General features: G+C 39.7%; 1 protein-coding gene across 1 annotated transcript in view; it reads right to left on the reverse strand.

Annotated features, from left to right (window-relative positions):
• LOC121368650 (guanylate cyclase soluble subunit beta-2-like) overlaps nt 1-13,887 on the reverse strand; it is a 58,122-nt gene that overhangs the window by 22,330 nt on the left and 21,905 nt on the right. The window contains exons 2-4 of the mRNA XM_041493389.1: nt 6,290-6,363; nt 4,523-4,623; nt 2,510-2,729 (exon numbers count right to left, since the gene is read on the reverse strand). Coding sequence (XP_041349323.1) covers nt 2,510-2,729; nt 4,523-4,623; nt 6,290-6,363 — 395 coding nt within the window. The remainder of the gene's footprint in view (nt 1-2,509; nt 2,730-4,522; nt 4,624-6,289; nt 6,364-13,887) is intronic.

A 13,887-nucleotide genomic window follows, 5' to 3' on the forward strand; every position in this document is an offset into this window, starting at 1 on the left:
GCCTTTATAGGACGTTACACCCTTCATGTGCCACACGGGGAAGGACTGCCACCACCAGGAGAGCCTTTATAGGACGTTACACCAACCAGGAGAGCCTTTATAGGACGTTACACCCTTCATGTGCCACACGAGGAAGGACTGCCACCACCAGGACAGCCTTTATAGGACGTTACACCCTTCATGTGCCACACGGGGAAGGACTGCCACCACCAGGAGAGCCTTTATAGGACGTTACATCCACCAGGAGAGCCTTTATAGGACGTTACATCCACCAGGAGAGCCTTTATAGGACGTTACACCCTTCATGTGCCACACGAGGAAGGACTGCCACCACCAGGAGAGCCTTTATAGGACGTTACACCCTTCATGTGCCACACGGGGAAGGACTGCCACCACCAGGAGACCCTTTATAGGACGTTACACCAACCAGGAGAGCCTTTATAGGACGTTACACCCTTCATGTGCCGCACGAGGAAGGACTGCCACCACCAGGACAGCCTTTATAGGACGTTACATCCACCAGGAGAGCCTTTATAGGACGTTACACCCTTCATGTGCCGCACGAGGAAGGACTGCCACCACCAGGACAGCCTTTATAGGACGTTACATCCACCAGGAGAGCCTTTATAGGACGTTACACCCTTCATGTGCCACACGGGGAAGGACTGCCACCACCAGGACAGCCTTTATAGGACGTTACACCCTTCATGTGCCACACGGGGAAGGACTGCCACCACCAGGACAGCCTTTATAGGACGTTACATCCACCAGGAGAGCCTTTATAGGACGTTACACCCTTCATGAGCCACACGGGGAAGGACTGCCACCACCAGGAGAGCCTTTATAGGACGTTACACCCTTCTTGTGCCGCCTGAGGGAAGACTGCCACTACACAGGAGAGCCTTACAGGACGTTACACCCTTCATGTGCCGCACGGGGAAGGACTGCCACCACCAGGAGAGCCTTTATAGGACGTTACACCCTTCTTGTGCCGCCTGAGGGAAGACTGCCACTACACAGGAGAGCCTTACAGGACGTTACACCCTTCTTGTGCCGACTGAAGGAGGACTACCACTTCCAAAGCTGGTTTAATAAAATACAACATGCTCAAAAACAGACCCTCTTTCAAAAATGCGCCCAATTTCCTTCATTCAAACTGCACACCTTTTACCTTTGGCATTAATCCTACGAGACATTCCAAATTCCATAGCACCAAAACCAAGCCCCCACCTGTTACCGACTCCGGTCGGGCTGCTGGTGCTCTCTTGCACTTGTCAGTGCAGGCGCTCCCTTCTACCACCAACCCAACCTTCTCCTGTCCTGGACAGAGGAATAGGACGAGGCTGGAACCTGCGCCCAGGACAGGCGTGCGCTACAACATCTTGCTCTTTATATGCACGTAAAACCCTCTGACCTGACCTAACCTGATAAAACACGGCTTAATGGAATAAAGTTTTTAAATTTTGTTTTGTTTAACGACACCACTAGAGCACATTGATTTATTAATCATCGGCTATTAGATGTCAAACATATGGTCATGGAATAAAGATGCAGGTGTTCGCGGGGTTTGAGCATGCATTAACCCATTTCCCAAGTACTTGGTGGATGCCGGTTTTAGCAAGGAGGCCTCGTTACTACTTCTGGTTCCAGTTAACTTTCTAGACCAAATATCAAAATAACCAAATAGCCATAATCGACGGATCGTGTATCAAAACCATGATATACATGTATAAATAAATGATTTAGCTGCTTCACACCTATATTATTATACGATCAAGGCTGCAATAGCACTTATTAATTCAAAATAGCGAATCGTATGTGTATGTGTATGTGTGAGGGGGAGGGGGGGGGGGCGAATTGCACATTACCAACATAGTCTCTCACTTATTTAATACCAATATTTTAGATGATGTTAAGAAAGAGTACTTACCTGAAAGAGGGAATCACTATATTTTTGTAGCTGAGAGCGAGCAGGGAGTGTAGGGAGTCGAGAAAATAATACTAATCTGCGCCTAACTTGCTTCACAGAAATGCTCACCATTTCTCTTTGGCTATAACCCTACGGGACATTCCAAATTCCACCCTCCGCCTGTTACCGACCCCGGTCGGACTGCTGGTGCTCCCTTGCACCTGCCCGTGCAGGCGGTCCCCCCCCCCCCTCCAACCCGCCCCATTCCTTTCCTGTCCTGGACGGAGTAGCCGGCCGAGGTCGGTACCTGTGCCCAGGACAGGCGTGCACTACAACAGCTTGCTCTGAATGTGCACGTTAAACACTCTGACCTGATCTGACCTGACTTACCTGAAAGAGGGAGCCACTATATTTTTGTAGCTGAGAGCGAGCAGGGAGTGTAGGGAGTCGAGGTTCAGAGTTACTAGATAAATTAGAAAACGAGTACACACCTGAACGAGGCAGTCACTGTATTTTGTGTAGCTGAGGATAAGAAAGAGTACTTACCCAAAAGAGGGAGCCACTATATTTGTTTAGCTGAGGATAAGAAAGAGTACTTACCTGAAAGAGGGAGCCACTATATTTTTGTAGCTGAGAGCGAGCAGGGAGTGTAGGGAGTCGAGGTTCTGTATAAAACTGCGAATATCTCCCCCCAGCGTCTTGAGCATCTTGTCGTAGCCGTGTTTGAGACAGTAGGTGAGGAAGTAGTCCCCGAACACCTCGAGAACCGTCTCCATGCTAAGAGCTGCAAAGTAAACCGATATTAAAATACTGGTGTACAAAAATTAATGGTGTTTTTTAAATAAACATTTGCTCGTCTGTAGACAATATTGAGAAGTGATATTGTGGGAAATTTGCAGGTGGGAGTTAGAAATTCCATACACTATTATATATTTGTTTTCGTACGTACGAAATTATTGGAAGGTAGAATCCGGTTTGGGCTACCACAAACATGAGGACAGTAACAAAGACCTTGTGTATACAGGTGGCGGAATTTACCTCAGTCGGTTGAATATTCACTTCAGGTGCTTGCATTGCAGGATCGATCCACCTCGGTGGATCCATTCAACTGATTGGATTTTTTTCTCGTTCCAACCAGTGCACCACAACTGGTCAAAAGGCGTGGTATGTGCTTTCAAGTCTGTGGGAAAGTTCATATAAAATATCCCTTGCTGCATTAGTAAAAATGTAGCGGGTTTTCTCTGATGACTACAAGTCAGAATTACAAAATGTTTGACATAAAATAACCGATGATTAGTTAATCAATGAGTTCTCGTGGTGTCGTTAAACAAAACAATTTTGTTTGTTTGTTTATACAAATATTGATAATCTAAACACGAAAATATATTGAACACGTAATGTTAGTCAAAACGGTTCTATTGTTCGAAGGGGCGAGACGTAGCCCAGTGGTAAAGCGCTCGCTTGATGCGCGGTCGGTTTGGGATCAATCTCCGTCAGTGGGCCCATGCGGCTATTTCTCGCTCCAGCCAGTGCACCACGACTGGTACATCAAAGGCCGTGATATGTGCTATCCTGTCTATGAGATGGTGCATATAAAATATCCCTTGCTGCTAATCGAAAATAGTAGCCCATGAAGCGGCGACAGCGGGTTTCCTCCCTCAATATCTGTGTGGTCCTTAACCATATGTCTGACGCCATATAACCGTAAATAATGTGTTGAGTGCGTCGTTAAATAAAACATTTCCTTGCTTCCTTCTTTCGGTAGGAGCAAACACAGGAGAGTGATTGTAACATAGGCCAGCTGCTGCCAGTTGTTTACTTATTTCTCATCAATTGTCCACTCTTATCAGCATCTAAAGCAATCATTTCCACATATCAAAAACCTAATGATTGTTGTAGTAATAACATCATTAATAATTACATTTGGATTCAAAGAGAATGGATTAAATGATGGTGTAAATATTAAACATATGACACAGAAATATAACATAACTATAATGGAGTTTGTTTTTGGACAATATTCGGTTTGATAAAATATTTACCGAAAAGCTTTTTCTTCAGATAACAATGAGAAACGGAAAGAAAACAAGTACAAAATGCAAGAACAAAAACAGTCAACATGATCGTGGGGCTCGAGAGACGTGAGCGAATACAAACAAGACACACACACACAGACAGAGAGAGAGAGAGAGAGAGAGAGAGAGAGAGAGAGAGAGAGAGAGAGAGAGAGAGAGAGAGAGAGAGAGAGAGAGAGAGAGAGAGAGAGAGAGAGAGAGAGAGAGAGAGAGAGAGAGAGAGAGAGAGAGAGAGAGAGAGAGAGAGAGAGAGACAGACAGACAGACAGACAGACAGAGAGAGAGACGGATATATATATATATATATATATATATATATATATATATATATAGAGAGAGAGAGAGAGAGAGAGAGAGAGAGAGAGAGAGAGAGAGAGAGAGAGAGAGAGAGAGAGAGAGAGAGACAAGAGAGAGAGACAAAGAGAGAGAGAGAGAGAGAGAGAGAGAGAGAGAGAGAGAGAGAGAGAGAGAGAGAGTTAGAGTTAATCAGTTGACAGAATTACAATATTTCGTATCAATGAATGCACGTAACACTTACCTAAAACTTTGCTTACAGCGCCAATAAGCTGAAAGGTTAGAGCATCTTCATAATGTTTAAACACCAGGAAATCCTGACTTTTGTCTAAATGAGACTCATTCCTGACAAAAAGAAGACAAGTTCGCCAAAACCAAACAACCGTCTTATAGTATAGTAAAAAACCCCAATCATAAATATATCCACGAAAGAGTCCAATTATATTGTATACAAGTTTGTGACATGACTATAAAACGAATGTGACTATGTACAAGTATATCGCTTTAAACACCGGTTTGAAAATCAAATTACGTCGAAAACAATGAATAGGGAACGTTTCCGGCAATACTGCGCTAAAGTATCAGTGAATAAAATATATATTATGATAATGTGTTACTGGTACTAACGTTTGCTTACAAATAAATATATAGAGGATATTTCATGTTTTTTGTCAAATATGATTTATATCTTAGTGAGTGAATTTTGCAATCATATTTCATGAGTCGCGCTTGCGCGACGAGTGTGATATGATTGCAAATTTCACGAGATGAGATATAAATCACATTTGACAAAAAACCATGAAATTTTCTATTTATTATATAACTTTTGGCAATTTTCCTTTATTTCTAAATTCCAGCAGCAAAATAGTTCCGGCTTTCTTACAGTGAAGATAACACTTTCTACAGTGACGATAACACATTTTAGAGTGAAATAGCGAAATGTTCACTCTAAAATGTGTTATCGTCACCGAGTGACTGATAACACTTTATCATCACTGAGTGACTGATAACACTTTTATTTCACTGATATTTCACAAAATGTTATATAATAAAGCATTGTCAAACACGTATAGCTCGGTAATGCTGTGTTAACATGCCTATACATCATTGTCTGAAGTGCATTACGGAATATGCATCACCGTATAACATGTATATAATATTATTAATAACGGTGATGATACGTTAGACAATATACCGAAGTATCAATTCTTATGATGTATTCTGAACTTAGGATGCTTACGATATGGAAATGAAAATTGGGTGCCTCGTCCAAAAAACAGCTATAGTCCTACTGACTATGGAATTATTAAAAAAAACATGGGGATTGTAATTTTGCTATTTCAGTCCCATTACTATATTGATATTTTCCACCTTCAGTGAAAAGTTTAGACTCATAGGTCAAATATTCAAGATTCAAAATTTTAAGTAAACAAAAAATTGTCAAAAATGCGACACCAGACAGGAGGGCAATACGTGCACATTTTCACTGAAGGTAACAAATATCCACATAGTAATGGGTGTGAAATATCAAAGTTACAGTCCCCATACGTTATTTGGGGCGAGACGTAGCCCAGTGGTAAAGCACTCGCTTGATGCGCGGTCGGTTTGGGATCGACCCCCGTCACTGGGCCCATTGGGCTATTTCTCGCTCCAGCCAGTGCACCACGACTGGTACATCAAAGGCCGTGGTATGTGCTATCCTGACTATGGTATGGTGCATATAAAAGATTCCTTGCTGCTAATCAAAAAGAGTAGAAGTGGCGACAGCGGGTTTCCTCCCTCAATATCTGTGTGGACCTTAACCATATGTCCGACGCCATATAACCGTAAATAAAATGTGTTGAGTGCATCGTTAAATAAAACATTTCCTTCCTTCCTTCCATACGTTATTTATTTTATTTTATTTCTGTTTTATACAATTCCATATTCAGTAGAATTATCTGTTTTTGTTGGGCCACACAATACATAACAACTAAAACACATAATTTAAATAAAACTTGAATATACTTACAGTACTTTCTCCCAAGTCTCTTCTCCAAACTTTACCTGAATCAACTCACGAACCACACAGTGAATCTGACCATACTGAAAATAAAATGACAAATATTTAAAGTAAAGAGAACATTGGTGATTCTTGCATATAGCTTTAGAAGAAACACGCTACATTTGATTTTTTCAATAGCAAATACCATGTCCAGTAATGAGCGCTGTTTAGAGCTGCAAATAAAGTTTATTAAAGTTTATTTTGTTTAACGATACCACTAGAGAACATTGATTTATTAATCATCGGCTACTGGATGTCATACATTTGGTAATTTTGACATATAGTCTTAGATAGGAAACCCGCTACATTTTTTCCATTAGCAGCAATGGATCTTTTATATGCACCATCCCACAGACAGGATAGCACATACCACGGCATTTGATATACCAGTCGTGGTGCACTGGCTGGAACGAGAAATAGCCCAATGGGCCCACCAACGGGATCGATCCCAAACCGACCGCGCATCAAGCAAGCGCTTTACCACTGGGCTACATACAGCCCCGGATCTGCAAGTAAGTAAATATATGAATATATCAGTCAAGATAAAATGAAATAGACATTTTGAGATTGTGAACAAATAACTGTTTACCATTATATGTATGTGACACATCTCGTGCGGATTATCAAACATGTTGTCATGGAAATATCCAATAGAATTACATCCACGAAAATCACATTCACGAAAGTAAAATCACAGAAATCACATTCCCGAAAGTAGCATCACAAAAGTCACTTTCACAAATGAATGAATGAATTAATAAATGAATGTTTAACGACACCCCAGCACGGATAAATACATCGGCTATTGGGTGTCAAACTATGATAAATTAAAAAAATTAAATCACTGTCACAAAAATCGTGTTTGCTTTTTAATGTGGTGTCAACATAGACTTGTATGTCCAACACATACAACCAACACAAAATATATTTAGCTGAATCGCTGAAATCACATTCCTGAAAACATCCACGAAAATCACGTTCTTGGTCACCTCTTGCGTCCTTTCGATAAACACCGGTGCGTGCAGCGCTCCCATTCATCACACAACGAGTTTAGCATACCCACCGCTGTCGTACAATAGCTGATTAAAACCATCGTTATTGAAAAACGATGATCATGTTAAACGACAGGAGATCACACTCTGTGTGGTCGACAAGAGACGGTAAATGTATCTATGTTTGGACTTGTTTTACTACTGCTTAATGGCATTTTGTTGTAACAATGGCCTTGTTTGATTCGAATATGTTGATTTTAAAATATTGGTAATGGAGTATTTGTGTTTGTATCCGTGGAAGAAGTAAATACATTGTACATGTTTAACCAACACCTAAACAAGTTTTCAAAAAGGAAGTTTTGTCCATATTATTTAGTTTTTTCCCCCGTGTTTGGTTCTTGCGGAAAGTATCGCTGACAACCAAAAATGACTATAGCCAATGTGATTTGTCAGAAATACGTTTTTACGTTAGAAAAGTCTACACAATTAAAAACAAAGCAATTTTATTTATTTATGCATTTACGTTCTATATATGTAGTTTTGCATTCAATCTAATTAAAATTAGTTCCACTATTACATGTGGATCTAACAGCAGCCCGTTAGAGCTCATGTCCAGTTGACCTTTCATTCGACCAATCAAAACCTTACTTGCAAATCATCCCAGTGATTTGAAAAGAATTTAAAAACATTCGGGATTATGCCGGGGTAAACGAAATGATTCGGGTGAATTACGAAGTATGCCGGAAACTAATTACAATATAACATTTTATATAAAATTCGTTTCAAGACGAAAAAAAACCCGTGATGGTATAGCCATAAAATCTGTTTATACTAGTATACAATCCAGAGTTTATTACTGCACTTTTCACCGTGTTTTTTCATTGTTGAAATAGACCAACAAGTTCACCTTTTGCATGAATAGTCTCGCCCGATATTTTTAGAATTTGTATGCTCCCGAATAACGCTATAAAAGGCGAAGTGTAATTGGTCGATATTAAAATTGTTATTTATAGATGAAATGTCACCTGGAGATGGGAGTCCACGCAATGCTGTTAGATCTACTGGTAGACCCAGTAGAGCTAATTTTAATCAGATTGTTTTGCATTATTCCAATTAATTATATGCTGCTCCCTCTACCCACACCCACTCATACAATCAAACGCACAAAACACCCATAAGCAAAACACCTTGTCCAAAACACAAACCTCCAACCTACAACCCCCCCAACCCCCCAAAACAAACAAAAAACAAACAACAAAAAATCCCAACCCAACACACACAAGAAACCGACCCACAAACAACAACAACAACATTACCCCCCAAACCCCCCCCCCCACCAAAACCCTCCCAACAACAACCCCAAACCCCACCCCAAAACAAAATCGTTAACATTACAAATAAAAGAAAAAACGTATTTTCGCAAAGAATAGAAATAGCCAATTGTACTTGTCAGCCCTCAGCATCGAGCTTGAGAGTGCAATTTAGAATTAGTTTTGTTTTTGTGACGGAACATGCTCTTAATTTCTTTTCGCCTGTGGCGATATTAATTGTTTTAGAGGGCCGTGTGCAGTCCCAATACACACCCAGACCAGATGCGGAGGCCATGTGGCCAGTAGTTACGTAATACCTCCGCGAGTTCTGTTTTACGACCGGGGATTTTTAGCGATTGGCGACAGCTAGTCTGACCATCTAAGAAAAATATGCCGTCTTGGTCTCTGTGGAAATATCACTTGTAGGTATTCGGTACCGCCTTGCATCCCCAGGCGATATTCGGGTTTATAATAAATAGCTAGGACTTTAGATATATCGAGGAGAAACATATTGGACGGCTCCGGGGGAACGTTAGTTCGACTGGACTCGGTAAATATTATTTCTGCTCTGTTGTATAACCTTGATGTGATTGATGTGACCTTAAATATTTTAATACTGTATTATACCAATATTATTTAGACAGTGTTTCCGGTAAACTGACGAAGTAAATTGTAGGCTTCACTGTCTAAAATTATTAAAGCTTAGCCAGTCATCCTAGAGGACCTAGGTAAACTGTAGGTTATTGTCTTTATTGTGATAGGTACCAGTATTAATTCTGTATTACAAGGTTACTGAATGAGTAGTTAAGGGTTAATTAAAAATTAACCAGTTAGGAATAGAGTTGTAATTCCTTTATTAATTAAGTTCCCCGGGAAGCGTTTCTCAATTATCACACGTGTGTGTGTGTTGTATCACGATGAAGTGATTAGAATATTGTGTAAACTAGACACCTAGTGATTAACTAATTAAGTGATTAGTTCTGGGTTGTTATTATTATTGTTGTTGTTAGATAATTAACTGCGGCAATTATATTTGTCAGCTTAAGGTTAATACAGATTCCAAGTGTATTGTGTTTTGTTGTGTTTTCTAGTGAACTAAACGTGCTATAGTATATATACTTTATATAAGATCGTATCTCTGACATACCTAGAGCCGAGCCACTCGGGTATAAACTGCCCGATACAGAGAGATCTAATAGATATACAGTTAGGAGAGATATTTGGATAATCGTGTTTTATTCAGTTACGGGTATTATAGGATCCCCGTGACAGTTTTGAAAAATATCAATTGATTGCATAGCAACCGATGACATCGCAATGTTTATCTTGTCACAATAGGCTATTCTCGTGCGAGGAACTCGCATCGTGTGGTGTCGCCTTCAGGAACATGTAGAAGTAGTAGTGGTGGTAGTGGTAGTAGTAGTGGTAGTAGTGGTAGTAGTAGTAGTAGTAGTAGTAGTAGCAGAAGTAGTGGTGGTAGTAGTAGTAGTAGTTGTTGTAGTAGTAGTAGTAGTAGAAGTGGTAGTTAGTAGTAGTAGTAGTAGTAGAAGTGGTAGTGGTGGTGGTGGTGGTGGTAGTGGTAGTAGTGATGGTAGTAGTGGTAGTAGTGGTAGTAGTAGTAGTAGTAGCAGTAGCTGCAGTAGTAGTAGTCGTCGTCGTAGTAGTAGTAGTAGTAGTAGTGGTTGTAGCAGCAGTAGTAGTAGTAGTAGCAGCAGTAGTAATAGCAGTAGAGAGACACACTGAGAGAAGATAATTACATAAAATACAAGTAAAAGCAATGATGTTTAAGTTATTTCAAAACGTTTTCAATTTATAATGAAGTCCTGGACAGATTGGAATGTGCTGGTATTGTCTTGGGGCCTAATTCACAAAGCTCTCTTAGGCTGCTAGACAACAAAGCATCCTCTTTGCAAGTATTTTATAATTGCACTGCGAGATCGCAAAGTTGCGAAACTTTAGTGAATTAGGCCCCAGGTTACAAAGATTCGGATCACCAAATAATAAAGTGTTACAGATGTGAAATTAAATATATTAATCAAATGGATATTAGGAACCACATCGTATAATGACAACAGCGCCAAAAAAGTGTCCAATGTCCTCAACAATATGTACAAGATGGACGTGTACACTTATGTCCATTTAAATCATAAGTACCCAGACCAAATCGACTGTAGTATTTGTTGCCTTGTGTCACATTCATAAAAGGGGCGAGACGTAGTTCAGTGGTAAAGTGCTCGCTTGGTGAGCGGTCGGTTTGGGATCGATCCCCGTCGGTTGGCCCTTTGGGCTATTTCTCGCTCCAGCCAATGCACCGCGACTGGTACATCAAAGGCCGTGGTATGCGCTATCCTGTCTATGGGATGGTGCATATAAAAGATCCCTTGCTGCTAATCGAAAACAGTAGCCCGTGAAGTAGCGACAGCGGGTTTCCTTCCTCAATATCTGTGTGGTCCTTAACCATATGTCTGACGCCATATAACCGTAAATAAAAGTGTTGAGTGCGTCATTAAATAAAACATTTCCTTCCTTCATAAAAATAAAATATTATAGTGGGGTCCATTTTTTAATCTGAAATTTTAAACTATGTAATGATGAAGCATTCTTAATGTTGGTATTATTCCATAGCTGAACCGCTGAAGGAAAGAAATAATTTGAAAAGAGTTTGAATAGTTTCAAGAGACTGAGCTGGCTGAAGGGTGCAATTATCCCAAACGATATCGGAGTAACCAAACATTGGTAGAATAAATGATCTAAATACAGATAAATTGGCAAAAGATGCGTAACAAATGAAACATTTGGTGCCAAATTCACAAAACCTTAAATCGTAAGCCTTATATTAAACGCAGGTGTTAAGTATTGTAAATACATGCAGTACCATGCGTGTAAGATGGAAACAACTTTGTAAATTAGGACCTTCTGGTTTTCAGTCAATTATGGTTAATATAATATGTCATTTCGTGATGACGCAATTTCGTATTATATAATTTTCTCAATTTAGTGAGATATGATAGAGACTTAGCGTGATAAAAGTGATCATATCTGACAGAAAACTGTTCTTGATTTGTCACTCGCTAAACCTTTTTGACGATAATTGAACATTATTTCACTCGGGACATAGGTTTAAAGATAGAGATGTCTCGTGCATCATCCACTCTCTATATATTTTTTTATCAATATTTTGTAATATAATAGCTGTCATGTTAATATACTGAAACGCAAAAGAAAAGTTAAAATTTGTTTTGCTTAACGACACCACTGGAGCACATTGATTAATTAATCATCGGCTGTTGAATGTAAAACATTTGGTAATAATGACATATAGTCTTAAAGTGGAAACCCGCAACATTTTAGAATTTTCCATTAGTAGCAAGGTCTCTTTTATATGCGCCATCCCACAAATAGGATAGCGCATATCACTGCCTTTGATATACCATTCGTGGTGCAAAACGTAAAACCCCAACGCAATAACCTATTCAGGGGTATGAAATAGTTCAATCTAATTAAAATTAGCTCCACTATTACATTGGAGCTCATGTCCAGTTGACCTTTCATTCGACCAATCAAAACCTTACTTGCAAAATCATGCCAGTGATTTGAAAAGAATTTGAAAACATTCGGGATTATGCTGAGGGTATACGAAATGATTCGGGTGAATTACGAAGTATGCCGGAAACTAATTTCAATATAAACTTTTATATAAAATTCGTTTCAAGACGGAAAAAACCCGTGATGTTATAACCATAAAATCTGTTTATACTAGTATACAATCCAGACTTTATTACTGCACTCTTCCACCTGTTTTTTCAATGTTGAAATAGACCAACAAGTTCGCCTATTGCATAAATAGTCTCTCCCGATATTTTTAGAATTTGCATGCTCCCGAATAAGACTATAAAAGGCGAAATGTAATGCGATATTTAAATTGTTATTTATAGATGAAATGTCACCTGGACATGGGAGTCCACGCAATGCTGTTAGATCTACTGGCAGACCCAGAAGAGCTAATTTTAATCAGATTGAAAATAGTTAATAATCATTGTTAAATTTTGTTCGTTGGATGATATTAAAATGATTACTGTCATCAGTTGTATCAGTTTATCACGCTCTGTTGACCACGATAAAGACTATAGTCATGCGTCACTTCCGATTCCAGTAATGCATGGATTGGCTGTGCGTACATACACGTGGGCGATTGGTAAGGTACAGATAGGTGTTTTTTAATTATTGATAACTGGGTAGGAAAACGTTTGCTTTGTTTAACGACACCACTCACATTGATTTATTAATAATCGGCTATTGGATGTCAAACATTTGGTGATTTTGACCCGTAGCCTTAGAGGAAACACGATACATGTTTCCATTATATATAGTATATGGACTTTCCCACAGACAGGACAGCATATATCACGACCTTTGATATACAAGTTGTGGAACATTGGTGCAAACGACCCCCACCCCTCTCCAAAACCAGAAAATCGACTTCATTCAGGTGGTAACTGTTCAACGCATGCACCAAATACATGCTTTATATCTGCGCTTTGTTAACGTAACCGGCCACAGATCACAGTTATCTTCCCATTTGGTTGTCCGGAAATTTGTCCGCGCATGTAGTCTGCTGTTTGACTGGTTATTTCATGGTAGACAGCTTTGAAATGGCAACTATTTGACTGAAGTTGACAGGGGAGAGCATGTAGTTTGTAAACATGTGTAACTTGTTGACATTTGAAGACTCGTTTGTGGTAATTCCGGCCCATGCAAAAGTAGTGCTTTTTGTGTAAGATGGGTGTACTCCGGCCTGGTTTAGTGGGTGTGTTTGTTTAAACCAATATCCTGGGAGAAAGAGCTGGACAACAGGGGTTGTCCTTTTCGTGGTATGTTTCCTCCAGGCAGGCAAAGGTACATACAAAAATCCATGGGCCTGCTAATATTAATAAAAATGTTATAGCCACTTACGCTATATAGAAACATATCGTCGGCGAAATGACAAAAGGTCGTAACTACGCTTTTGGCGAGAAATCACTTTTTGGAATTTCCAGAGTTAGAATGTTCATATTCTGCTTTTGTCAAAAGATCGTAACTATCGGCCTACTAGAAAGTGGTTGACTGTCACATGACAAATAGTCGTATTTACAAAGAGGGAAGCTAGAGTGTGGACATGACGCTCAGCATTGTTTTATGTTCACACATTACATGGATTACATGTAAATAAAACCAGTTAATTACACCTGATTGTATGTGTATTTAATCCATGTATAGATCTTGC

This window comes from Gigantopelta aegis, chromosome 3, assembly GCF_016097555.1.
Source record: "Gigantopelta aegis isolate Gae_Host chromosome 3, Gae_host_genome, whole genome shotgun sequence".
Taxonomy (NCBI): domain Eukaryota; kingdom Metazoa; phylum Mollusca; class Gastropoda; order Neomphalida; family Peltospiridae; genus Gigantopelta; species Gigantopelta aegis.